General features: G+C 49.2%; 1 protein-coding gene across 1 annotated transcript; it reads right to left on the bottom strand.

The window, feature by feature from the left end:
- Positions 1–161: 161 nt before the first annotated feature.
- Positions 162–27,051, bottom strand: Scly (selenocysteine lyase). Its single transcript, XM_036173750.1, has 11 exons — positions 26,952–27,051; positions 24,580–24,692; positions 21,083–21,183; positions 18,583–18,763; positions 16,780–16,907; positions 16,415–16,579; positions 15,375–15,481; positions 4,413–4,449; positions 2,689–2,772; positions 2,101–2,200; positions 162–758 (listed from the first exon to the last, which is right to left on the bottom strand). Exons 1-11 carry the CDS (start codon positions 27,002–27,004, stop codon positions 679–681), a joined length of 1,149 nt encoding a protein of 382 aa, XP_036029643.1. The 5' UTR covers positions 27,005–27,051; the 3' UTR covers positions 162–678.
- Between the last annotated feature and the right edge of the window lie 10 nt (positions 27,052–27,061).

Below are 27,061 nucleotides of genomic sequence, written 5' to 3'. Positions count from 1 at the left end.
CCAAAATACCAAGCCGGGGTTCCAGCAAGGCCTTGTAGTTAGGAGCTCTGGTTCCAATCCTTCACCCGTACCCTTTGTGATTGTCAGGCTCTCCGCTAAGCTTTTCCCTCATGCCAGAGATTATGGGGAACGATGCTGCTTCCTAACCCTAATACCTTCCTCCCATGCACCCACCACCTGTGTTCAGCTCTGCCCTGAGCCCTGGCTCCTGGAGCTTTCCTATACTGGGGTCATGGTCAGTGTTGAACAATGCCATCTAGTGCTTCATTGGGGCAGCCCCTGTGCCCTTCCCATCCGCACCTCCCACTTGCCCCTGCTCTCCAGCTGGCTCCAGTCTCCCTGCTCCTGACGGAGCCTCGGCCCCCAGATGCTGGACTCAAGGCATCGTTGGCCTCCATAGATCCTTTCTCTCCTCTGTGAAGCGCTGATTCCCTGGTCCTTGTCTTTCTCTGCTGGCTGGCACAGAGACCCTCTGTATTCTTCCTTCACATGCCCACGTACCATCCCACCAGCTCTGGACCCAGTATTGATAGCTGGCTGCTGTCCCAGAGCCAAGCTCCACTCCCATGCACAGGCACCCATACCTGCTCCCAGCTAGGAGCAGAACCCTTCTCCCCTGTGTGAGTCTGCGGCTCAGCCACCAACCTCCACTTGAGAGCAGGGTGTAGCTAAGAGTACTCACCGGTCTTCATGATCTGAGTGGCATGAAGCTCCCACACTGGCCAGCAACGTCTGGCACTGTGCAAGCACCATGTACCCTGTAAAGACAGCATGTGTCCCTAGATGCAGGACTTGGGCCATCTCCCATCCCTCCCAGCCTTCTGAGTCTGATTCCCTGCCACCCCCCACTGAATCCCAGGGTAGGCAGATTTCCAGGAAAACAACTTCCTTTATCCTCCAACTTCAGAAATGCTGACACTCTTCTGCCTCCTAAGACTGGAGTTGAAAACGGCATTTTAACCATCCACCTCACGGAGACTCTGCCAGGCTGCCTTGCTCACAGGTTTGGTACCAGGTGCACTGAGGTCAGCTCCCTACTGCTGTGTTCACCCGGGGCACACTGCCCTCTTCTCACAGGCCTGGGATTAAACTCCAGGGCTGCTAGTGTGGTTAAACTAAGACCCTCTGTCCCAGTTGAATCAACACAGGTCATCAGGGGGCACAGCTGCCCCTGTAAAAGGGGGAGGGACAGCTTCCTCCAGGAGGGGTCTGTGAGGAGGGCAAGCATGTCTGCTTCCGCTCCACAGGCATGTGCTCCAGCTCCAGCTGCCACCGTGTCCCATCGGGACAGCAGGCTCCTCTGTGACCCAGGGAGATGAGCAGTGACATCTTCTTCCAAGAAGTCAAAAACCAAGGGCTGGAAAAGATGGCTCAGCAGATAAGAGCACTGGCTGCACTTCCAGAGAACCCGGGTTCAATTCCCAGCACCCACATGGTGTCTCACAACCACATATAATGGGATCTGATGCCCTCTTCTGACCTGCAGGCAGCATGCAGACAGAGCCCTCAGATACACCTAAACAAACAAACAAAACAAATCCTTGAGAGGCAGAAGCAGAGGTAGGTGGATCTCTGATTTAGAGGCCAGCCTGGACTACAGAGTGAGTTCCAGGACAGCCAGGGCACAGCTAGGGCTGTTACACAGAGAAACCCTGTCTCAAAAAAACCAAAAAAGAAAGAAGTCAAAAGCTTCCTGCACATGTGACTCCACCAGGAGCTGCTGAGGGAAACACAGGTCTGGGGCCCTGGCCTGAGGCTCTCAGGGAACTGAGGAGGGCTACCCTTACAGGGAGCTCCTGACTACTCTGGGGAAGACGTCACCTGAACTTGGACTCCTGCATCTTGCTCACAGGCAGCTGACACAGCAGTCTCCACGTTCTCTTCTCTTGCAATCCTTAGCAGAAGAGCTTCTCTGCCCTGGACTGATTTCCTCCCATTTCTGGGACAGGCTGGCCAGGGCAGAGTCTGCTCTCAGCCCTAGCTGAGCTAACCAGTCACTCTGGGAAATGGCCTGCTAACAACGTCAGCTGCATTGTGCAGGGAGCGCTCAAGGGCTCAGACCCCAGCACAGCCAGGGGCCAGGGTAAGACCGGTAGTCACCTTGGAGCTTGGACCCCTGGATGGAAAAGTTGCAGGTGTTGGGAAGTCTCTCCACCCCTGGAAACCGGCTGTTCAGATGGATTCTCTTCCCAAATTCAGCCTGAAAACAAAAAGAAACCACACACACACACACACACACACACACACACACACACACACACACACACCATGAAACAGTCAGGGAACACTTCAAAGTCACCCTCTCCCAGCAACTGTTTGATATCTAGACTCCTTTGGAAACAGATCTCAACATGTGTTTCTCTTATTGTAACAGTTAGGGGGACAGACTATGGACCACAGAGCTAGGACCAGTGGACACACCAAACACATTCACCCTTCACACACAACCATGTGTCTGTGGAAAAGATACACGCCTGCTTGGTCCAGGGTCCCTCTTTGGGATTTCTGATGCCAGCTCACTTCCAGCACCCAGCTCTGCGCCTCTTTCCCCAGGACCTGTTTCCCAGGTCTCCAGACTGCATTTCCTTCACAGGGAGACAGTGTCTACTACCAGCTGTGCTACCCACACTAGGACACCTCCAGCGTGGGCAGGTGAGCCTGCAGGGCTGGCCTCTCACCCTCTCTCACCTCCAGTCTCTCCTCCAGGTAGTCCCGGATGTCTCTCATGTGAGCCTCATATGCCTCACAGTTTTCAGTCACCAGCTCAGCAGCCTGGGGACACAGACGTGTGAGAGTCAAGAGACCAGACAGTTGGGAAGAACCTTACCCAGCCACTGCTGTGCCTCTGCAGGGTGTACAGACAAGCTACCCCGCGTGCTCAGCAGGATCACCAGGTGCTGCTCCCTACAGGCTCCAGGTGTCACAGACAACACAGCAAGTAGGCCCTGAGGGACTCTCGGGGCCCCTAAGGAGTGTCATTCCACAGAGGGTCAAAGCTAGGACAGCAGGCTCACTCCTAAGAAGGGACCGTGACAGGCCCCCAGGTTCCCAAGGAGATAGTCACCAAGGAATAGGAAGGGTGTTTCCTCCTGCAGAGAGAAGACAGCGCTGTCTTGGCTAGCTGCCTACCTTGGTGAAGGTGACGCCCACAGGTCCTGGGCAGGCAGGATAAGAATGTAAGTGTAAATGTCATTGGATCTAGTGAGGGCTGAGATGACCTGCCGTGACATGGAAGGGTCATGCTAACTGCTGTACAAGAGGCCCACAGAAACCATGGCAGATGCCCAACAAAGGACAAGGGCCACCTCGTCCAGTGCTGTGGGCCATGAGAATGGACAAGAGACACCTCAGTATGCTAGAGGAAACAGTCATAGCGGCTGCCTTAGATGCACGAATGAGGACCAGGAGCTTTGAGGGGTCTCCCAGCCTTGAGAGCAAGGGCCTGGAAAGTGGGAGACACCTCAGGATGACAGAGAAAGCAGAGGGGCCTGCGTGGTTTGGGATCCTGAGTGTGATGGCTATTTTTCATTGTCAACTAGACTGGCATTAAAATCACTATGGCAACAAACTGTGGGTGGCCGGTGAGGGGATTTCTGGAACTTCGGAGGGAAGACCCATCCAGAATGTGGGCAGCACCCTCCCATGGGCTGGGGTTCTGGACTGAATCTAAAGGAGAAAATAACCTGAGCACCCACGTCCATCTCTGCTTCCCTCCTGAGGATGTAGGTGACCGCACGGCCCAGTTTCTAAGTCAGCAGAGCTCAGGCTCCTGAGGAGACAGTCCCACACCTGACCTGGGTCCTCACACCCCACACTTCAGCAGGCACCAGCCTGACCGTCAGCAGTGAGGGCAGCCCTGCAGCTCTCACTGTAGAAGAGACTCAGAGTTTTTCCTTTAAAAACTATTCTATGGCCGGGCCCACGCCTTTAGTCCCAGCACTCAGGAGGCAGAGCCAGGCGGATCTCTGTGAGTTCGAGGCCAGCCTGGTCTACAGACTGAGATCTAGGACAGACACCAAAACTACACAGAGAAATCTTGTCTCAAAAAAACAAACAACAACAAAAACAAAAAAACCCACCATTCTATGGTGTGTGTGTATGTGTGTATGCGTGCACGTGTGTGCATTTGCACACGGCACAATGCATGTAGAGGTCGAGGACAAAAAGGCTTCCGGGATCAAACTTAAGTCATCAGGCTGGATGCCTTAACCACAGAGCCATCTTACTGACCTAGCTTTTTCCCTTTTAACTGCTAAGTAGGAGCAATTTACCCTAACACAACAAACAAAGGTCTCTTGAACTCCTAATCCTCCTGCCTCGACATCCATGGGTGCATCACACCTGGCTCTAGAAATTCTGGGCTTTTATTAATCAGTGTGCTCGAGGGGTCATGATACCCATCCAAGCCTTACCTTCCCAAGGCCAGCAATCATGGGCGTGTTCTCAGTCCTGCAGGAGACAAGGCATGGAATAAAGTCAGTGAATGTCCTAACAGGGATATGAGCCATTGTCCTGAAGTGCCTCACATTGTTCTTCCTAAACATGTGCCTCTAGGTGCTCAGGAGCAGCCTTAGACCCCAGCGCATGCTCACGCATGCGCGCATGCTCACACACACACACACACACACACACACACACACACACACACACACAACCATGGTCCACTGTAGGCACCACATGATGGCTATCCACAGTGTCCACAGTGACAATTCCACTTGGACCCTTTTCCAACCGAGAGAGCACATCCCACCTTCTCTAGTGTGCCAGGCTTCAGGTATAATGTGGGGTGGGGACTATCCTTTATCTTAGAGAGCTTAGGGACCGACAGGAGGAAGGAGTGTGTAGACACACACACACACACACACACACACACACACACACACACACACACACACGGATAGACAGATACACGGACACAGACAGGAGGGAACAACGCTTATGCCCTCACTAGCTGATCTGCCAAACTGAAAGTCTAACTTCTCAGTACGGGGAAAAACCAAAGTCAACTTAACAATTTTGTTAAAGTTTTGGCCGAATAAAATTTTCTTAAACTTTTATAAGTTTGTTTTAAACCATTGTCTGCCGGTTATTTATCACAAGGACATTCTGTTGCACCCTTACCAGTATTCCATGTCACTTTTTATCCTAGCCATTCTGACAGGCAAGGGACACAGGGGCATCTCAAGGGCTTTTAATCTGCATTTCCCTAAACCTAGCATCTGAATGCTTGGTTGCATGCTTAGCTGACTAACCTCTTGGGGAGATTGTCGATTATGTCTTTGGCCCATTTTCTGATTGACATTTTTTGTTGGGGAGTTCTTTATTCATTCTTGTGATGGTTAAATTGTCAACTTGACACTATCTAACATGATCTGGGGAGAGAATCTTAATGAGGAATTATCTAGAGCAGGTTGGCCTGTGGGCACGTCTGTGGGAGAGACTGTCTTCATCGTGCTTATTGATGTGGGGAAACTCAGTCCACTGTGGGCGGCACCATTCCCTGGATTCGGGTCCTGACTGTGTACCAGTGGAGGCAGTGGTGCATGCCTTAAATCCCAGCACTCAGGAGGCAGAGGCAGGAGGATCTCTGTGAGTTTGAGGCCAGCCTGGTCTACAGAGCGAGTTCCAGGACAGCCAGGGCTGTTACACAGGAGAAATCCTGTCTTGAAAACAACAATAAAAGGAGCGCAGAAGCTTGCTGAACACCGAGTGTGCATACACTCCTCTCTGCTCCTGACTGTGGGTGTACTGTGACCAGCTGCTTAAAGTTCCTGTGGCTTTGACTTCCCTGCCACGCAGGACTGGAACCCAGAACCCAGTTCCAATGAACCCTTTCTCCCCGGGCTTGTTTTTTTTTTTTTTTTTTTTTTTTTTTTAATGTGGAGCTGAGGATTGAACCCAGGGCCCTGCACTTGCTAGGCAAGCACTCTACCACTGAGCTAAATCTCTAACCCCTTGTTTCCTTTTTTTTTGTCATGGTCTTAGAAATGAAACAAGGACAACTCTAGATGTCACCGGATCTGTCACTGAACGTATTTTCCCGGTGGGCTGCCAGCCTTTTTGTAATAAAGCTGATCACAAAGCAACAGTTTAACGTGTGTGGTGTCTTCCTATGTGTGTACAGGAGTGCGTGCAGGCCTGCATGTGTGTGCACACGTGAGACCAGGAGTTGATCCAGCTGTCTTCCTCAGTCACCCTCCTCCACCTTTGTGGTTGACAAGGTCTCGCTGAACCTGGAGTTCACTGATTTGATGGGGGAAGCTAGTCAGTGAGCTCTGGGACCTACCCATCTCCACCCAACCCAGCACTAGAGAGAGAAATGGGATGCCATGCGCAGATCTTACACACGTGCTGGGAATGAACTCGGTCCTGTAGCAAGCACTGTACAGACTGAGCTGTCTCCTCAGTACCAACAAGGCTTCACTTATGACAGAGCCCAACTTAGCCAGATTTCCTTTAATAGGTGATTAGATACGAAGCCCGAGAACTTGCTGCCTTGCCTGGGCCTTGCCAGTTCCCACTTTTCTTTTTACTTCCCTAAATTTAAACCATTTTGAGTCAACACCCGGTATAATACGTGCAAGGCTCATGTTTTTGCCTTTGATGTTCTTTTTGGTCTTGCAGAATTCTGTTTGCTAACATTCTGTTAACTCTCTCAAACTCGTGGGCAATGTTGATTTACTTCATTGTTCTGTCTTTGGCTATGACACCAGCTTAATACTGACATTATAAAATGAGTTGGGAGCAACGTTTTATAATGAAATGGCTCCGTCAAGAGCTGGCTTGTCACCACTGACCCCGTGTGTGTCTGTCTACAGTGTCACCGATCCACACACCAGGCATTTGACAAGAGCAGAGGGAGGCTTGTATACGTCTGCCTACCACATCAGATTTTCTCATTCATGAGCACGAGAAGTCGTTTATTTACATTTCCTGTGGGCCCAGTTCTAGCATACAATTCCTGGACATTCTAGTGGATTTATACTTGAGTATTTTTCATTATCAATGGCCTTTTAAATATCCACCTGTTCACTAGTAGCATACACACACGTAACGAATTCTGGAAACTTCATCTTATACTGCGACCGTTGGTGCTTTCCTTGGAGGCGCTACACACAACCTCACGCTCTGATCCGGGGCAGTCCATGGCTTCCAGCATTTCTTTTGCCTGCCTGCCTGGAACTTCCAACAGTGCTGGAGCAGCAGGTTGACCACGGACTTTACCGCCTCTTTCCAGACACGTTCTCCATCACTGAGCTGGCTAACGACAGTGGCTGTGGGTCGAGAGAGGGGAGCTATTCCCAAGCTGGGAAACTTTCCTCTGATCCTACCATTTGAAAGTTTTTAACAGGAATTGGAGTTGATTCTGTCAAGCGCTTTTTCTGCATCAAATGTAACAATCGTGTGATTGTCTTTATTTATGAGCCTGTTGACGCGGCGGATTATGTTGATGGTGTTGATACTGAACCAGCTTTCCACCCTGGTGTTGGCATCAGGCGATACTAGCTTTATAACAACCAAATGTCCCTTCCTCTCTTCTTTTCTAGAGGAAAATGAGCAGATGTGATATTCCCTAAACATTCAGAAGGATTTCCTAGTAAAACTTCCTAGGGCTGGATATTTCTTTTTTCTTTTTCTTTTTTTGTTTTCAAGACAGGGTTTCTCTGTGTAGTTTTGGTGCCCTTCCTGGAATTCACTCTGTAGCCCAGACTGGCCTCGAACTCACAGACCTGCCTCTGCCTACCTCTGAACTAAAGGCTCGTGCCACCACCACCCGGCTGGGCTGGAGATTTCTTCCGGGGAAGTTTTAAAGATAGATTCCAATTCCAAAGAGTCATGAAGCCGTCCTGGTGATTGACTGGCAGCCATGGGGCTGCTCATGGCATCCCTTACTGGGTTCTGATGTCTGTGGGGTCTGAAGTGACGGCTTCACCTCTTCACTTGGGCATTTCTCCTTTCTTCTCTGTCTCTCTTCCTAGAGGGTTGTCAGTTTGGGGTTTTTCCTGTTTTGGACAAGATAGCCTGAGCTGCCCATGTAGCTGAGGCTATCCTTGAACTCCTGCTTTTAGTGCCTCGACGCCTCGAGCACTAGGATTAGGGTTTTTGTTTTTTAAAGAGCCCCTGTTGCTTCACTGATCTGTTTTCAAGGCTGTAATCTCTTTCATTTCCAGGGCTCATTTTGGTCTTCATTTTGCTCTCTAGTTCTCTGCACAGGAGCTTAGTTCCCACCCCAACCCCCGCTTCACGTTTTTTCTTCCTGGGACTCACAGTCATTTAGAAGACTGTTTCTTGTTTGCAGTTGTTTGGGAATTTTCCTGTTCTCCGGCATTTGCTTCTGGCACAGGTCCACGGTGGCCGGTGAGCAAAGGCTGTGAAGTTTCCATTCTTAACTGCCCTGAGGTCTGCTTAAGGGACACAGTCTACCTCAGCGCCCGTTGTTGGATGGAGAGCTCCCCGCATTGTGAAGCCTGCTGGCCAAGCGCTTATGGACATTTCCACCTCCTTGATCTTGTCTAGTCCATCAAGCCACTGTTGAGAGCCGGGTGTCTGAGGGTTCCAGCTATGATGGGTTTCTCCCCCTCCCCCTTCCTCTCTGGAGAGTAAAGCCAGGGCCCCGAGCATGCTCAGGAAGCCCACCACTGGGCTCTTGGTTTCTTCCACTTCTACCATGTTCTGCTGCGGCAATGCCCAGTGCCTGCCCGTCCTCCATGATGGGCTTAGCCTTCTTCCTTACACTGCATCATCTTTCTCTTTGTCTGTGCTCTGGAGCCCACTGTAGCTAGGGTTAGATGGCCATCCCCACTTCCCTCTGCTCCCCTTCACTTTCAGCCAGTCTCTCCTGACAGATTTGAAGTGTCTTTTTAAAGGGATTTATTTTAAATTTTGTGTATACATGTGTCTGAGGGTGGGATATGTGTACATGAGTACCGGTGCCTCAGAAGCCAGAAGAGAGCACTGAATCTTCTGGAGTTGGAGTTATAGGTGGTTGTGATCCAGCCGATGTGAGTGCTGGGATCAGAACTTGGGTCTTCTCCAAGAACAGCAAATGCTCTTCACAGATCTCTCATGAAATTTCCTTTATGTGTCGTATTTCAACCATTTACATTTGACATCATTATCGAAATCACAGCTGGGATGATTAGTGTCAATAGTCACCTTGATTGGGTCTAGAATCTCCTGGGAGACAGGGCTCTGGGCATACCTGGAGAGATGATGATCTTGGTTACGTTATTTGAGGTGGGAAGACCCGCCCGCTATGGGCGGCACCATTCCCTTGGCTGGGATCCTGGACTGTGCAAGTGGAGAAAGGGGGCTGAGCAGCAGCACGAGGTCATCACTCTCTGCTTCCTGACTGTGGAGGATGCGCTGCCACGGCTCCTGCTGCCTGGACTCCCCACCGTGATGACTGCGTGTACCCTCCAACCGTGAGCCAGCTGAAACCCTTCCTTCCTCAGCAGCTTTGTCGGTGTTTTATCACAGCACACGCAATAGACCAAGGCAGCAGGGCTTGAACCTGTTTTCTGCCAAGGTTTTGTGGTGCTACCAAAACCACAGCCTTGCGTATTCTGGGCAAGGGTTCTACCATTGAGCTAGACTTCCAGACCCTCCTGTAACTGTGCTTTTGTGGGGCACTGCATGTTTTTTAAATTTTAATTTGGAGGTATACCTATTTGTCTCCTTATAAAGTTTTTTCCCCCCAGAGTCTCTGGATAGTAACTATATGTATTATATTAATATAGCATATTGTGCTGCTAGTCTTATGTGAATTTGACACACACACTAGAGTTATCTGAAAGTAGGGAAGCTCAATTAAGAAAAGGCCTCCATAAGATCCAGCTGTAGGGCATTTTCTTTTATTATTATTATTTTTTAAAAGATTTATTAACTATGTATACAGTGCTGTGGATATCGCTCTGTGTAAATAAAGTTCTGATTGGCCAGTGGCCAGGCAGGAAGTATAGGCGGGACAAGAGAGAAGAGAATTCTGGGAAGTAGAAGGCTGGAGGGAGACACCGCCAGCCGCCGCCATGAGAAGCAACATGTAAAGACACTGGTAAGCCACAAGCCATGTGGCAAAGTATAGACTAAAAGAAATGGGTTAATTTATGATAGAAGAAGTAGATAACAAGAAGCCTGCCTCGGCCATACAGTTTGTAAGCAGAATAAGTTTTGGTGTGCTTTCTTGGTTGGGTCTGAGCGACTGTGGGAATGGCGGGTAAGAGAGATTTGTCCTGACTGTGGGCCAGGCAAAAAAACTCTAACTACAAATGGCGCCCAACGTGGGGCAAGAGTTTCCACCTAAAACCTGAGAAAAAAGATTCTAAGACGGAGCTAAAAACAGCTTCCTAATTGTCTCTCTCAAGTTAATGGCAGCCTGCCGGTTTGAGCTACTATGGCGGGTTCCTGGCTTGTGTGTCTGACCTACAGTGTGGCGGGAATGAGGAGTCTATAAGTGGCACTTTACTCTGCTGCAGGATGGATTTAGCCTTTGCTAGTTAAAAAAAGAAAAAAAGTTTCTGGGCTATGCACTGCTTTGATAGAACTGCTTCTGATAGTTGATGGTACACATGGCTCCAGACCCAGAGCTGGCGGTAAACTGTACCACCGCCATGTTGGGAAGCTGAGGTGGACGGAGTCAGCAGCCACAGTGGTGTTTCAGTCTTACAAAGATGGATATTACACAAAGAATCTGGTTTGTCTTGTCTTTGGGATTTTTAACTGCAGAAAAAGATTTGATCATAAAAGCTGTTGAGTTAGACAAATATGTAAATTTTAAAGGTACCTTGACTTCAAATTTTGGATATAAGGATATGTTGCTTTGGAAAAGAGTCTCTGCTTTTGTTTCCACAGAAAGCCAGAGGCTGTGGATTTGTTCCAGATTAAGATATATCAGGTTGGATCAGCCAAGACCACCTGAAAGGTCTCAGATGACACCATGGCCCAGATGATCCGACATCCAGAATGGTTTCAAGGCAACTGGCTCAGAGGTTCACCCTAATGGACTACTCCATAATCCTAAAATTTTCTTTGTGTCCCCATAAGATACAGCGCCCCCCTCCAGCAGGAAGTAGCAAGAGAATCTACGCCCAATTTCCCAAAATTATCAAGCTGGCTTTGGAGATGGAATTGGCTCACTCCTTCTCTAAACCCAGACATATTGCTAAAAGAAAAGGATAAGAGATTTTTATGTCCCAAATCAGAAGAGCCCTCTGGTGTGGGACAGAGAAAAACCAATATTTTTCTTTAAAGTAGATTGATTATAAACACGATCTCTTTCTAAAGAAGAAAAGGGGATATGATATAGATATAATAGGATAAAAGGGTAGTTTAAGGAACTTACTTCTAAAGAGCAACAACTTGTTTAAAATGTTTTACATTGGTATAGATTTTAGTCTATTGATACAAACTTAAAGTTAATTTTGTTATACTATGTATATATTTCTACTCTTGTTTAAGGTATTATGTTCATATAGCTCATTTAAAATTGTAATGGATAATTAAAAATAGATTAATAAGTAGTCATCTATGATAATCATACTCGTAGCCATGTTAGTTAAGTCTTCTAGGTATACATAGAGATATTTCAGACAGATAGGTAATCTTCAAATACTTCAAAGACCTACAGAATATGGCATTTAAACTACTTTTAAAATTTAGACTTTCTGGACAGTGAGACATGTCTGCTCCTGGCAGCACCAATTTACTTCAGAGAGGAGGATGGGCATTGAAGACACTTCATATGGAATTTATCTTCACGTTGGCAAAGATAGCCATTTGGGCAAGAAACTGTTCTTGCCTGGACTGCTTGATCGACTGGACATGCAGGATCCATAGAAAGGTGACCACTAAACTTTGCTTGACAAAATGGTCCTTCAGGTTCCTGCTTCACAGAGGAAACTGCCAGACATTCTACAGGACACTGAGAGAAGTGATCGAGAGACTCTAGCCCTGTGGGCTGAAGACAAATGCCCCAACTTTACAAAGGAACATTAGGTGACTGTCCAGGCTGCCAGCTGTCTCTGTCTACTCTTGCAAGACTCCCGAAAAATGCTTGCATCCTTCTCCCATTTCTCAGGTAATATTATATCCTTCTGAGGTCTTTGATATGGTTAAAGACTAGATAGTTATAATTTTCCTCAGTTATGATAAAAGATAAGTTAGATATAAAACCTTAGACTCACAAATATAAGATAGATAGGATATCTTCTTTAATATTGTAACTGTAATTCTTGCTTGATAATTGTTTTGTTATATGTAATTGTACTATGTAAAAGTTAAAACCTTCCTTAAAAAAAAAAGAAAAGCGGAATTGCTGTGGATATCGCTCTGTGTAAATAAAGTTCTGATTGGCCAGTGGCCAGGCAGGAAGTATAGGCGGGACAAGAGAGAAGAGAATTCTGGGAAGTAGAAGGCTGGAGGGAGACACCACCAGCCGCCGCCATGAGAAGAAACATGTAAAGACACTGGTAAGCCACAAGCCATGTGGCAAAGTATAGATTAACAGAAATGGGTTAATTTAAGATAGAAAAGGTAGATAACAAGCAGCCTGCCACGGCCATACAGTTTATAAACAATATAAGTTTCTGTGTGCTTTCTTGGTTGGGTCTGAGCGACTGTGGGACTGGCGGGTAAGAGAGATTTGTCCTGACTGGGCCAGGCAGGAAAACTCTAACTACAATACAGTGTCCTGCCTGCCTGCCAGAAGAGGGCACCAGATCTTATTATTACAGATGGTGTGAGCCACCATGTGGGTGCTGGGAATTGAACTCAGAACCTCTGCAAGAGCAGCCAGTGCTCCTAACCTCTGAGCCATCTCTCTAACCCTGGGCATTTTTTAAATTAGTGATTGATGGGAGAAGATAGAGCCCAGGCCATTGTGGGTTCTATAAGAAAGCAGGCTGAGCAAACCATGAGGAGCAAGCCAGTAAGCAGCATCCATCCATGCCCTCTGTATCAGCTCCTGCCTCCAGGTTTCTGCCTGTTTGAGATCCTGGCCTGACTTCCTTTAGTGATGGATTATAATGTGGAACTATAAGCCAAATAAACCTTTTCTTCCCCAACCTGCTTTTGGTCATGGTGTTTCATCACATCAATAGTAACCCTGACTAAAACACACATATGACTATGTGCTAATAAACGTTTCAGCCTATTGGTTTTATCATTTTACCAGCTGAAATGAGGTTGTCACGCATGGTGAACATGCCCTGTAGAACCAGTGCCTGAGAGGTAGAGTCAGGAGGGTCAGAAGTTCAAGGCTAGCTTGAGCTACATTAGACCTGTCTAAAAATGCCAAACAAATATAGGGATCTCTTTTTCTATAGCTTTGCCTTTATACAATCATTTAAAATGTTTTCTTTATATACATTGATAACCATATCAGACACTGCTCTAATCTTTCATAAGCTTTCAAATGTATCTATTTTTTAAGCTTCAAGAAAAGCCCAGGGTTGGGGATTTAGCTCAGTGGTAGAGTGCTTGCTTAGCAAGTGCAAGGCCCTGGGTTCGATCCTCAGTTCAAAAAAAGAAAAAAAGAAAAGAAAGGAAAGAAATGCCCAAGAGGAGTAGGGGCTGCCTGCTGTATCTAGTCTCAGCTTCTCTTAGTTTCTCCTCATCTGGCAACACCTTGAGCTCCTCTTTGGACATGAAGACCTGTTCACCAGGTGTGGGATTCCAGCTTGACGGTTTTTCTCGGCACTGGGCACAGCCCTCCTCTGGTCTCCACCGCTTCCGACGTGAAATCCATGTCATTCAAAGTGTTTTCTCGTCCACCAGAGGTTGTCTTTCTCTGCTCTCAAGACCACATCTCCCACTGTTTCACTTTTAACTCTCTTAGCATACATGTCGCTGGGTTTATCTCGGCTTTTTGTTTGCTTTATGCTCCTCACTTTCTGATTCTATGCTTATGTCTCTTTCTAAATTTGAGAGGCTGGTCACCCATTATTATTATTATTTTGGGGTTGATTTTTTTTTTTTTTCCAAGACAGGGTCTCACTCTGTAGCTCTGATTGTCCTGGAACTCACTATGAGAGCAGGCTGGTCTCAGACTCACAAAGATCCACGCGCCTCTGCCTCCCGAATGCTGGGATCAAAGGCGTGCGCCACCACAGCTGGCTCTGTTTCCTCAAGTGACCCCGTGAGCCCTGTCGTCTGTCTTCTGTCCTGCGGGGAGCTGAATGGCACGTGTGTCACACCGTTTCTGATGGCCTCAGAGGTCCTTGATGCTCTGTCCAGTTTTCTATTTCCCGGTGTCTCATTTCTATTTTCCTCTTTCAGTTCACGTTTCCTTCATTTTTCTCACTATCCCTGCTACTGAGTCTATCCATGTGTCCACTCGGGTTACTGCAGTTTTGAGTTTTAAACTGTCCACTTGCATCCTTACTGGGTGACTTCCGTCTGGCCCGTGCATTTCAGGTGTGCCCAGGATTCATTGCTGTGGCATTTCCTGGTGTCTGCGGTCTCCAATCACTCTCTTGGGATTGGCATCCATCGATGGTCTCTTTTCCTCTGCTTTAAGGTCTTTCTAGACCTTGGCATTAAACCTGGCCATTTGCACATATCGTGAGAATTTGCATCATGGTTATTTTTCCTCTCTTCCTGGCTTGCCCTGATGCTACTCTGTAGGGAAAGAGCGTGTATCCCAATGCTGCCCGCGGGATGTAGAAACCATGGCTCTCACTTGGGCTGTGCACACTTGGTATCCAAGGAGGATGTGTTGATACTCTATTGACACCTCAGTGGGGCTGTGGATGCCCCATACAGCCCATGTGGGTGGAAGCCTGAGTGTCTACTTGGTGATTGCTGGTGTGCGGCAGCACACTGTCCTGTGCGGATGGGCTAGAGCAGGTATTGCCTAGTGTTTCTTCTTCTTGATTGGCTGGCTGGGTTACGGGCTTTAGATGGAGGCAGATCTTGCCTTCCTTACGGCTGTTTCCAGACGGCTGGTTCTGGGTGTGGAACACTTGCCAAGAAGCCGCCGCTGCTTGTTTCCGTCTGTCTCCCCCTCTTTGGCGTTCTAACAAAGGTAAGCCTGGCACTGATTTGGGGTTCAAACTCCATGTGTGCAGTGGAGACCCAGGGCTCTCACAGAAGAAAACAGGGCACCTTCATGCCTGCTGAGCCCCCACGGAAGAGAACAACGGAACATTATGGCACACAGGGGACCCAACACCCTCACATATTTACAAGGGAGGGGGACGTCCAGCGCGTGCTCTGAGTCACCCGAGAGACTGCAGAACTGAGACCCACTGTAGAAATCAACCAGCAGTGATTGTGATCTGGGGTGATGTGGCCTGTGCTCCTGAGAGACAGAAACGGCGAAGAAACGGACAGTAGTGTGGCCAGCTGGGCAGAAGCTTATAGGCTCTCAACCTTACCCTGGCCTGAAATTCCGCTCTTGTCCACCTCCAAACAGCATGGGGTACAGGGGGGTAAGTTTACCGACCCCTCGTACATACAGAGCACCAATCCTGGGACCGTAGAACTGGAAAGAAAAGCCGGTCATTTACTCGCTGGGAACTGCCCGGTGGGTGACCTGCTCCGCTTGGGTCTGAGCACTAGAGGTTCAGAAGTGTTTAGTGACGTCCTGCTGCTTCCGTGTGGCCTGGGCTGCTACCGCTTTCGTGTCTGAGAGTCTCAAGAACCCTCGGGTCAGGGCAGAGCCCCAGCCTGAGGAAGGGCAGGCACCGGACTCACATTCCAGCCCTGCGCTGAGAAAGCCCCACACAAGGTACAACAGAATTGTGAAGGAAAGGGGCCAGAACAAAGGTAGCCTAGGCTTTCCTCCACATTACTCTATGCTTCCCAGTGATGGGAGGCAAAGGGTTAAGTGTGACGGTGTTAGGCCAGTGTGGGGGCTCCTTTAGGGACCAGCTGAGGACTATGCTGCAAGACAGCACAGGATGTCTTGGTTTTAGTCAGCTGCCAGACCTTGTCCCTGTACTGCACCTTAAAGAGTCACTGAGACCAAACCTTCCCGCTGAGAAGTCAGTTTAACCAAGTTAGAGGAAGCAACAATTTCCCGGACCTCTTCTGTGCTGATGGGGTCCTCCACATGGGCAGATGAGGCCTGTGCAGAAGTTTCCCCTGTAACCAGCAGTCTCTGTGTCCCCACTGCCGTCTGGCCTCCACACAGCCCGCTCTGTCCTCCCCCGGCTCCATGTGGTGGGGTGACCTGCCATCCCCGTCATGGCTTGCCAGATGCCATCCTAGCTGTGACTGGTCCCGTCCCACACATGCACTGAAAGCTCCTGAGGACAAAGCTGCTGTTACGGCATCTCGGGACCCAGTCCCTGACAGGCACCTGGAGCTCACTAGCTGTTGACAGTCACATAGTCAGTACTGAACAGCAGTGCTGAGGGTCCCACTCTGCTGTGGCTGTTAGGTCAAGGAGGAGGGAAGGCCCTTACACACATACCTTGTGACCCACGATGGTCAGGAAGTCCACACCCAGGTCCTCTACATCCACCCGCCTCTTTCCCAGTGCCTGAGCAGCGTCTGTGTGCACGAGGATTTGGGGCAGGCCGGAGGCAGCCCGGCTCTGGTTCAGGGCCTTAATACGTCGACTGATCTTGGGGACAGGCTGAAGTGGGAAGAGGCAAGCAGCTGAGTGAGTGGGTGATTCCAATGTGATGGGCTGGGATGACATGAGCAGCAGGGGGCAGAGCGAAGCCACAGAGCTCAAGGACAGACACAGAACAGGCCGAGTGGAGACCCATGGAAACAGCCATGCCAAGCCCCTTCTTCCCTGGGGCCTTCTTGAAAAGAAGGCGGCTGACTCACCATGATGACGCCGGTCTCGTTATTGGCCAGCATGATGGTCACGAGGCATGTGGTGGGTCGGACAGCCGCCAGGACATCCTCAACCTCTGCCTGCCCGTTCACCTTCGATACCGGGACAGAAGTGACCTCTGAAACACAAAACATATATACTGAGGTTAACCATGCAAATAACTCCATAATTATGTTTTTTTAAAAACAGAAATGTGTTATCAAAGTTCAGAAAACATTAGAAGAGGATTTTAAAGTACTGTCCATTGAGAAACTCAGGCCTCAGGCTGTTCTCACAACTGCAGGGCTTGGGTGGTGAGTAGCTACAGGAGCCAGGAAGTGGCAACAGGTAAAACCGTCGGTGACACATTGGCAGACATGCCCAGGGAGAGACAGCAAGGAGTGGACTTTCCAGGGATATGACAAAAGGCCATGGAGAACCGGAATAGACCAGCCAAACTGCCCACAGTAGGTGGAGTCTAAGAGCTGTCTGTCCCATTGTCCCCTGAGCAAGCCCTTTATAACCTCGGCCTCTTGGGATGGATTTCTGCATGGCTATGTGCAAGATACGAGACCAACCCTGCGCCCCTCCAAAAATAAAAAAAAAACAAAGAACTAATGAATGAATGAACAAGAAAGAGAAAGAAAAGAAAATGCACGCCTTTAATCCCAGCACTCTCGAGGTAGAGGTGGGTGGATCTGTGAGTTCCAGGACAGCCAGGGCTCCACAGAAAAATTCTGTCTCAAAAAAACAAAAAAGAGTCAATCTCATACAAAGAAATGAATTCTTGCCTAGTGGTGGTGATGGCGGTGGCGGTGGCAGCGGTGCACGCTTGTAATCCCAGCACTAGGGAGGCAGGGGCAGGTGGATCTCTGTGTGTTCGAGGCCAGCCTGGTCTCCAAAGCGAGTTCCAGGGCAACCTCCAAAGCTACAGAGAAACCCTGTCTCAAAAAAAAAAAAAAAAAAAAACCAAAAAAAATTTTAAAAAATTAAAAAGAAAGAAAGAAATGAATTCTTTCTTCCTAGCTCACTGTGCACCATAGACTTAACTGTAAGAGCCAAAGCTGAAAACCTCCTGGGTGATGATGCGGGACTAAATCTTCATGATCTGGCATAGGACAAAGTCTTCTTAGATATGACTCAAGAGACAAAAAAAAAAAAACAAAAAACAAAACAAACCAAAAAGAAAAATTCATCAAAACTTTGTTGACTTGTGTCAAATGTGTATGTAATTCCTGTAAGTCAATAAAAACATTAAGAACGCCAATAAAAACATTAAGAACGCCAATAAAAATGAGGGCAGAGGGATGAAGGCGCCGGTAACGGCAGAGCACTGGCCTAGTGCTCTTGAGGCCCTGCGATCACTCTCCAGTAACCACGAGACACCAGAAATAAAACCAAACAAAGGCAGGAGCACACGATGCCGGGCACCAGTAACCAGGTCCTTGACAGTGACTGCGGCCAAAGAGACAGGCAAGAGGACGGTGGGTTGGGAGGGAGACACTGGCCTCAAAAGCAAAGGCCGAGGCTGGCCATGTCTACCCAAGAACCGTCAGATTCGGCTTCTGTACGGCCTAAGTCCAGGAATAGGAACCGCCCACACAAACGCTCACACAGAGCAGCTCAGGGCAGCATCATTCACGTCCGCCGAAAGGAGCAACAGTGTGAACGGCCCCCCGCTTCTGACAGGGCCAATGAGATGTGGTACACGGCCAGACCAGAACACTACTCCTGCACAGGATGAGTGAGCCAGGCTCTGGGTAGCCTGTCCGTCCTCCTCACTGAGGTCCTGGCCAGGCCCCATGGTCACTGACCTGCCACTTGGTCTTCCATTAGGTGCTCCAGGGGCAGCCGGACCGAGTCATGTTCCACGGTGCAAGTGATAAAATGGGGCCTGGCCCCCTCCTCAGGGCTGTGCTGGTCAATCACGTGCCCCTTCAGGGTCCGCTGTTCATGGTAATATCTCACCATGGAGTGGATTACTAGATTATTTGACTGTGGAGGCACAGAGAGAGAGAGAGAGCCTTCACCAACGCGCCCAGTGGAGACGATGAGCCCCTCAGCTGCTACTCTCTGTTGTGCCTGACACTTCAAAAGGGACAGGCCAGCGTGCCAACCTCCCGACAGGCAGTTTGGAGAGCCTCCAGACTCCGAATACTCTAGAACTCCCTGTTTTGTTGGTAGGCACAGACTTTTCATATTGCACAAACATGTCAGGAAGGAGAATTCCACCTCTGGTTGGACTAATTATAAACACCACTGCCAAGAGTGCTTTCTAAATCCATGTCGTCATACACTGCCTCAGTTTCCCAGGACTTTCACCTCCCTGTGGAATGGTGGGCCGACAGGGCATGTAGTTTGACCTCAGTAACTTCCTACTTCCACTCATGATGGCAGCATGCTCTGGGGACATTTGGCAGAGCGGCCCCTGGTGTGTGCTGGCTGCGAGCTGCCGAGCTCTCTGCTGTTCACACTTCTGCGCTGGTCACGTGAGGCCCTGGATGGCTGCCGGAGTAGAAAGCCCTGTGCTCCGTGTTCAAGTCTCTGACTCGCTGGCTGCCCATATTATCTGCCTGTGAGTGACTTGTGTGAGTCCTGGGCAGCTGTCCTTTGTCGTCTCTGTGGGACAAACACCTTCCCCGCTCTTTCACTTCCCTCGCTCTTTGATGATCCCAAGTTCATTGGTTAGTTTTGTTGTGACACAATTCAGCGTCTTTCTGTTTTCTTTTGACTCAAATTTGTGATCCTCCTGCCTTGGCTTCCCAAGCAAATGTTTCCTTTAAAGTAAACGCTATCCACATTTGCGTTGAGGAACCCTTCATTGTCAGGTACCGCCCGGTGCTGAGGCAGCAGCTGGAAGCTTTCTAATGTCACTTCTCAGTCCTGTCTCTGCATGCTCAGAAGCAGAAGCTGTCACCTGGTCCCTGTGGCTGAGCAGTCCAGCAGGGTTCCCCGCGACCACGCTTTCTTTAATCCTGCCCACTGCCCACTCAGTCACATGACAACCTTATGCCCCACTATTGTGCCAACAACAGCTGTCCAAGCCTGCTCTGAGCAGGCAGGGTGTGCGGCCTTCTAGTCCCAAGGCAAGTGCCAGTCCACACTGGCACACTGTTTCTGACCAACTGTCTGTCTTTGCCAAAACTGCCTGTCTAGTTACAGGAGCTCTTTACAGACTTGGTCTGCAGACTATCCAGCCTTCTCATTGGTTTCTTGGTCTTGCAGAAGTCTGGGCCCTGAGCTTCCACAGAAGCTAGTTGGGGAGAGTCCATTGACAAGTGTAAGAATTACACAGAGGCTGTATTGAGTCTACAGATGAGTTTGAAAAGAGCCCATGTCCTCCAGTCTGCAAGCATGACCCACCGCCCTTTACTCAGAAGGTCTTAAAGGCTCCAGGTAACATCTCTAACCTCCCTGGGAGGCCACACAAGTTCTTTTCTACTCCATCTATTTCCTAAGTAGTGGACATTTTTTTTTTTTTTAATTTAAAATTTTTATTTAATTTATTTATTATGTATACAGCATGTATGACCAGAAGAGGGCGCCAGATCTCATTACAGATGGTTGTGAGCCACCATGTGGTTGCTGGGAATTGAACTCAGGACCTCTGGAAGAGCAGTCGGTGCTCTTAACCTCTGAGCCATCTCTCCAGCCCCCCCCCCCTTTTTTTTTAATGTCCTGGCAAAAGCCCATTACTGGCATCCAAAAAAGCCAATTCACTTTTAATCTAAAAACTGCTAAGGCTGAAGCAAATTGTGACCCACAGCCAACAACTCTCCTTGTCCCTTGCTGTGTCTTCTTTCTAGGTTTCTTTCAAGTATGTTTTATCCATTCAAAAATGAGTTCCAAGCCGGGCGGTGGTGGCACATGCCTGTAATCCCAGCACTCAGGAGGCAGAGCCAGGTGGATCTCTGTGAGTTCGAGGCCAGCCTTGGCTACCAAGTGAGTTCCAGGAAAGGCACAAAGTTACACAGGGAAACCCTGTCTGAAAAAAAAAAAAAAAAAAAATGAGTTCCTAGCTGGGCGGTGGTGGTGCATGCCTGTAATCCCAGCACTCAGGAGACAGAGACAGGCAGATCTCTGTGAGTTCGAGGCCAGCCTGGGCTACAGGGCGAGTTCCAGAAAAAGCACCAAAGCTACACAGAGAAACCCTGTCTTGAACAAACTAAAAAAAAAAAAAAAAAAAGAGTTCCTTTGGGATGGTGAAGCCTCAAACTCAGTAATACATAATACAAACAATTTAGTGGGAATCACAGAAGAGTCCCAGAGCAAAATGAGCGAGAAAACCCCAGCATTACTGGGCTGCAACTTTACCTCAGTTCCCCCGGAAGTGAAGACGATGTCCTGAGTCTTCCCCCCTATCATCTTGGCCAGGCTCGCCCGAGCTGTGTTTATAATGTCCTTGGCCTTCCTACCTTGAGAGGTAAAAAACAAAAAACAAACCAAGTTCATTACTATCAATGAGTTGAACACAGCAACCACACAGAGGGGAGCTGAGAACTGGGATGATTCTAGAAGGAAACACAACTAACTGCCCAGGTGAGCACGCTATCCTACCACCTGGCGGGGCCTCAGCAAAGGGGCCACACTGACACTTAGCAAGTCAGCGGCCACCACGGAGACTTAAAGACCTCAGTGAGAGCCAGGGACAGCCTGGCTGGGAGCGAGGGGCCTATGAGCTCCTCCAGCACAGCTTTGCTTTCTTACTGGACGCTAGAGGTGGGGCTATGGCTCCCTGCCCACCTTCCCCTTCAAGGACCAGGAAAGGAAATGGAAAAGAACAGAAGGAAGCAAAACTGAACTCGAGACTTCCCCCAGCAAGCCAGTCACCGCCTTCTCTCACACTGCAGGCCAGCCTTGGGAGACACAAGAGGAAGGCTGAAGGCATCTGCCTTCAGTAAGGTGACCTAGGTGCCGTTCAGCTTCACTGGACAGTGTGGAGAAAGGAGGCTCTATGGGGCTCTCAGCCAGCACACCAGTGGTCCCCAAATTTGATGCTGGGTCCATGCCAGCTGCCCCATGCTGTAGAGTCATTTGGCCAAAACTCTTCCTCACCTTCCCAGCTCACTTCCAGCTGCTGGCTGTTACAAGCAAGGCCACGGTACGTCTGGAACACTCACACTCTTCCCACAGGGACACAGTGAAAGCTGCTCTAGATTTTAAAACCTAAGACTCTGAAACACCTGTGATGAGCTGGTTGTAGTGGTGCATGCCTTTAATCCCAGCACTTCTGAGGCAGAGGCAGGTGGATCTCTGTGAGTTCAAGGCCAGCCTGGTCTACAGAGGGAGATCCAGGACAGCCAGAGCTGTTACACAGAGAAACCCTGTCTCAAAAACAAACAAAAATCTGTGATGAATGAACTTGACTTTTCTTTTCTTCCCCTTTTCGCCATTTCTACTCAAATGTCAACAGAAAGCATCTGGGACAGATAAGTTAATGATTGGCTAGCGTCTGACCTGGGAGTCTGTCACTGAGCTTCTGCCGAGCTTTGAAGAAGCACTGGTATTGGAACCCACCAAACCCTAGTTAGGAAGAACACAGCGCTAGTAGACCCAGAGCTGGACCACCTGTGTGACAGATGAGTCAGGTACCGGGGTCATCTTAAGTCTCCTGATGGCATTCAGTTCCTAATAAACCACCATTAATGTGGTTCATCTTAGTCACCCTAATACACAGCACAGGCAGGGCCGGGTGCAGAGTTATTGGAGTTATTGCCATCCCACTGATAAACATTAACTAGGAATGCAAGGCATTAGTCTCCAAGTCTGTAAGAAAACTGTGGAATGCTGTCTTCTAACTACTGACTTGAAGCAAAGTTATCATCCAAAAATTCAAATTTAAAACTCTATACTACAAAGGCTAACTAGCAAGAAGAAAAAAGATAATTATATAACCCAAGCAACAGATTTAAACTTTCCTTTTTGGTCTTTTTCTCAAATTTATTTTACTTTATTTTGCATGCGTGTGCATGTGTGTGCATGCGTGTGCACGTGTATTACAGTGCGTGCATGTGTATGGGTGCACATGAGTGTGGAAGCCGGAGGTTCAGTAAAGTATCTTACTTGGTGCTTTCTGTTTTACTTAGAGTCTCCTGCTCAGGCAGGGTCTGGAGCCTGCAGACTCTGCTAAATCTGGCTAGTCAGCTTGTCCCGTCTCTGCCTCACGAGTGCTGGGACTACAGACATGTTGCCACACCTGCCTTGTTTTCACACAGGTTCTGTGTGAAAAAAAAAAAAAAAAAATCAGACCTTCATGCTTGTTGAGCAGGACAACAGGTGCTTTATCTCCTGAGGCCTGCAACTTTCCTTTTTGGAAAAGGTCAAGACACATACGTAGCCTGATGGCTAAAAAGCACATTACCAAATGCACGGGGATAGACTGTCAGTCATGTAAAAGGCCTTTGATAGGCTTACAAACAGATCTCAGTGCTATCCTCATGTGGGGAAGGGTGGCAGGGGAACAAGTTAAAACCTGGAGGTTACAGCCATGGGGGGGGGGGGAGACAGCAGGGCTCAAGATACAATTAGGGACTTTTCAGAAAATATTCCAGAAATGCCTGCTCGGGGTAGGCCCATCTTGGGAAGAGAGAACCAACTCCTGCAGCTTGTCCTCTGCCATCGGATTGTGTAATGTGGAATGCACAGGAATGAATGAAGGTAGAAACTTGTCAGATGTGTGGTTCCGTGTCTGAATACCACACAGAAGACTTCAAGGATCAGATAGGTGCCGGGCGGTGGTGGCACTCGCCTGTAGTCCCAGCACTCGGGAGGCAGAGGCAGGCGGATCTCTGTTAGAGGCCAGTCTGGTCTACAGAGTGAGTTCCAGGACAGCCAGGGTTACACAGAGAAACTCTGTCTCGAAAAACATAATGATGATGATGATGATGATGATGATGGTGATGATGATGATGATGGTGATGGTGATGATGATGATGATAATAATAATGATAATAAATCAGATAGGAGGGGGCTGGAGAGATGGCTCAGCGTTAAGAACACTAGCTACTCTTCCAGAGGACCCTGGTTCGTTTCCCACCACCCACATGGCAGTTTACATTTATCTGTAACTCCAGTTCCAGAGCTTCTGATGCCCTCACACAGACATACATGCAGACAAAACACCAATGAACATAAAATAAAATGGATTATAAAGAAAAAAATAATCAGATCAGAGCCAGACAGTAGTGGTGCATACACTTAATCCCAGTACTTGGTAGGCAGAGGCAGGCAGATCTCTGTGAGTTCAAGTCCAGCCTGGTCTACAGAGAAACCCTGTCTCAGAAAGAAAAAAGGAAAAATAAAAATAAAATAAAAACCAAATAAATAAATAGATAAATAAATAAAACCAAATATACAAATAAGAATCAGATTAGGTATATTATTGTAACACGGTGCTGGTTTACACAGAAGACATCATGTAGACGTTAGTGACATGTTTAAAGATTATCATGTAATTATTTTGCTTCAGTTTTTTATTTGTTTGTTTGTTTGGTTTTTGGAGACAGGGTTTCCCTGTGGAACAGCCCTGGCTGTCCTGGAACTCACTCTGTAGCCCAGGCTGGCCTTGAACTCACAGAGATCTGCCTGCCTCTGCCTCCTGAATGATGGAATTAAAGGCGTGTGCCACCATGCCTGGCTTTTGCTTGCTTTTTAAAAGTGTGCCTTAATGAAACTCTTGAATTTTGTTGAGCAATGTAGGCATTGTAGTAACAGATTTCATATAACGTCCCTCCACATATGGGGAAATACAGTCTTTAAAGTTAAAAGGAAAAAGAAAGTCTGAGAGCGCAGATGGATTCTTCTAGAATTACCTGCCACGTAGGAGCTGCTGGGGTTGCCCCAGGCTTCCCTCATGGCCTCTGTCACAGCCTGGATGACTGCAGGCTCCAGAGGTGTGGTGGCGTTGTAATCCATATAGACCTTCCTGGAAGAAAGAGAACAGCCTGTGAAGGGAAGGGAGGCAGCTGCCCTCTGGAGGGCTCACACTAGGGTCCTCTGCCTCCAGAGCGAAGGCTCAGGTGGAGCATCAGGCTTCAGCTCTCCATGTCCTCCCTCCTGGTGGGAGACGCCATGGTTTCCACCACCCAGTAAGTACCTGCCCCACACTAGATGGGCATAATCTCCCTTAGCACAAGGTGGCCTGCCTGATTGGCAGCCCTCCCCCAGGAAGGAACTGCCCCTGGCTAGGGAGCCATACATTCCCTTGGGGGTTTCTGGATGACTTCTAGCCATCAGCTCCTGCCTTTACTCCTGGAAGGGCCTCTAAGAGCAGTAGGTGTCCACATCCTATGGCTCACCAGGCAGCCTCTCCCTGGGGCAGGCTTGCACTTTCAGTTATTTCTGCCCGGCTCCCCACCCCATCTAGACCTTTTTTTTGGGGGGGGGGGTCGGGTTCGAGACAGGGTTTCTTTCGTGTAGCTTTGTGCCTTTTACTGGAACTCGCTTTATAGACCAGGCTGGTCTCGAACTCACAGAGATCCACCTGGCTCTGCCTCCCGAGTGCTGGGATTAAAGGCATGCACCACCTACCACCCGGCCTCCCATCTACACTTTTTAAAACCTTTGCTTCAACATATCTGCTGGTGTGAGGCTCCACTGTTCTATTTGAAGCTGCGGGCCCCAGTCCCCCACCCCCGCCAGCCCCATTCATCATCTGACTCAAGAGCCACGTGTTTAGTGTCATCTCTAGGACCAAGAGAAGAGTAGCCCCAGGATCGAGAACAAGCAGGCTTTATCACCTGAGCCCTAGTAAGGCTGCTACACAGCGGGGGTTGGGATGTTGGCTTCCTTCACAGGATGATGGAGCGCAAAGCCCCAGGGACCCTACGGAGAGTTGTCTGCTTGTGCTTTTATCAGAGACACAACTCTTCAGAGATCGCTATGGTAAGCTATCAGGCCTGAAAATAGTAATTATTTCATAAGATTTAAAAACATCAAAACGGTGCTCGAGCCAACGCACTCATGAACCCAAACACGGTAACTAACTGCGTCCACCAAGCCAGAGGGGACGGCAGAACAGGTAGTTTGGATTCTCTATCGTTGCCTTAAGCCCCTTAGAATCACTTAACCCTGCAAAGTTTGAGGTCTTGCAAAGTGTGACTGACCCTGGGGCTGGAAATCAGTGAACTTCCCACTGTGGCAAGGACTTTGCCTGTCTCTCCCTGTGAAGAAGACCCCAAAGTGCTGCACCTGCACTGGTCTGCTGCCCAGTGATTGTGGCTTTCCCGGCTGAAGCTTGCATTTCACCAGGGAGGATGCTTCCTGGAGAAAGCAAAACTGCTTCATTGATGTGTGGTGAGGCTGCTGCCAGGCTTAGGCCCTATGAGACTGGTTCTCACTGTGTAATCCAGGCTGGCCTCCAAATCACAATCCTCCTGTCTCAGTCCCCAGTGCGGGGATTATAGGCATGTTCCGCTACATCCAAGGAGGCTCAAATTTTGCAGGAGAGACAGATGTCTTACATCCTCGGCATTGGCACAGAAGATGAGAACATTTTAGAGGGAAGCCTGTAATCCTAGCGGGAGGCGGCAGGAGAGCCTGGGCTACAGGGCGAGGCCCTTGTCAGGGGTAGGGAAAGGAAAAGGAAGAGGAGGAAAAAGATGGGGGTGGTGGTGAAAGAGGAGGCTTATGGTAGGACACATTCCTGGGTGAGAGAAGACTGAACCAGGGCCTGCCCAGCACCCCTGCTGCTTGTGCGCCAGGGGAGGAGGTCTCCGCAGCACTGTGGACAGCAAGAGTCTGCAGTCTCCTTCACGGTCCAGGTGCCGCCAGGGCTTACTAACCCAAGGTTCCCTTTTCACCTCGCGGCAGTCATCTGGGCCCTTATAGATCATCCTCAAAGTCCTTTCCTATCCCACACCCACGCTGCCTACTCTGTAAGCAGCAGTGATTCCTTTAAAATGTAGGTAATTATGATTCCGCTGCCCACTCCAGCCTCCAAGACCCCATGCTGTGGGAAGGAGGCCAAAACCCGGCAGGAAGGGGCTGGCTCTCACGCACAGCAGTCACCCGCAGGCCACCTTCTCTCCTAGCTTCGGCGGTGGCCAGTCCTCTCCCGGATCGTGTGGCCCGACTCATCTGCGTGTCCCTCGGACTCCAGCCCCCCGGCCTCGCCAGCCCCTCACTGAGGTCCCCCAGATGTCCTCAGTCCCCGTGGCCCCCTGGACCCCTGGAGGGAGCGCACCTGTCGGGTGGACTGTCTGCACGGCCCCGCGCGCTTCTCCGCACCGCGTCCATCTCCTGATCGCCAGCGGGTCCGGTCACCCCAAGCCTGAGCGCCCCTAAGTCTCCTTA

This window comes from Onychomys torridus, chromosome 23 (assembly GCF_903995425.1).
Source record: "Onychomys torridus chromosome 23, mOncTor1.1, whole genome shotgun sequence".
Classification (NCBI taxonomy): Eukaryota; Metazoa; Chordata; class Mammalia; order Rodentia; family Cricetidae; genus Onychomys; species Onychomys torridus.
Note: the sequence above shows the minus strand (reverse complement) of the source record. Positions and strands in the feature narration are given on the sequence as shown.

Coding starts and splice junctions, on each gene's coding strand:
- Scly (XM_036173750.1), bottom strand. CDS start 27,004: ATGGACGCGGTGCGGAGAAGCGCGCGGGGCCGTGCAGACAGTCCACCC. Junction 15,482..16,414: donor TGACCATCGTGGGTCACAAG/GTATGTGTGTAA, acceptor TTTTCTTTCCAG/TTCTACGGTCCCAGGATTGG. Junction 2,773..4,412: donor TGATTGCTGGCCTTGGGAAG/GTAAGGCTTGGA, acceptor CTGTGTCCCCAG/GCTGCTGAGCTGGTGACTGA.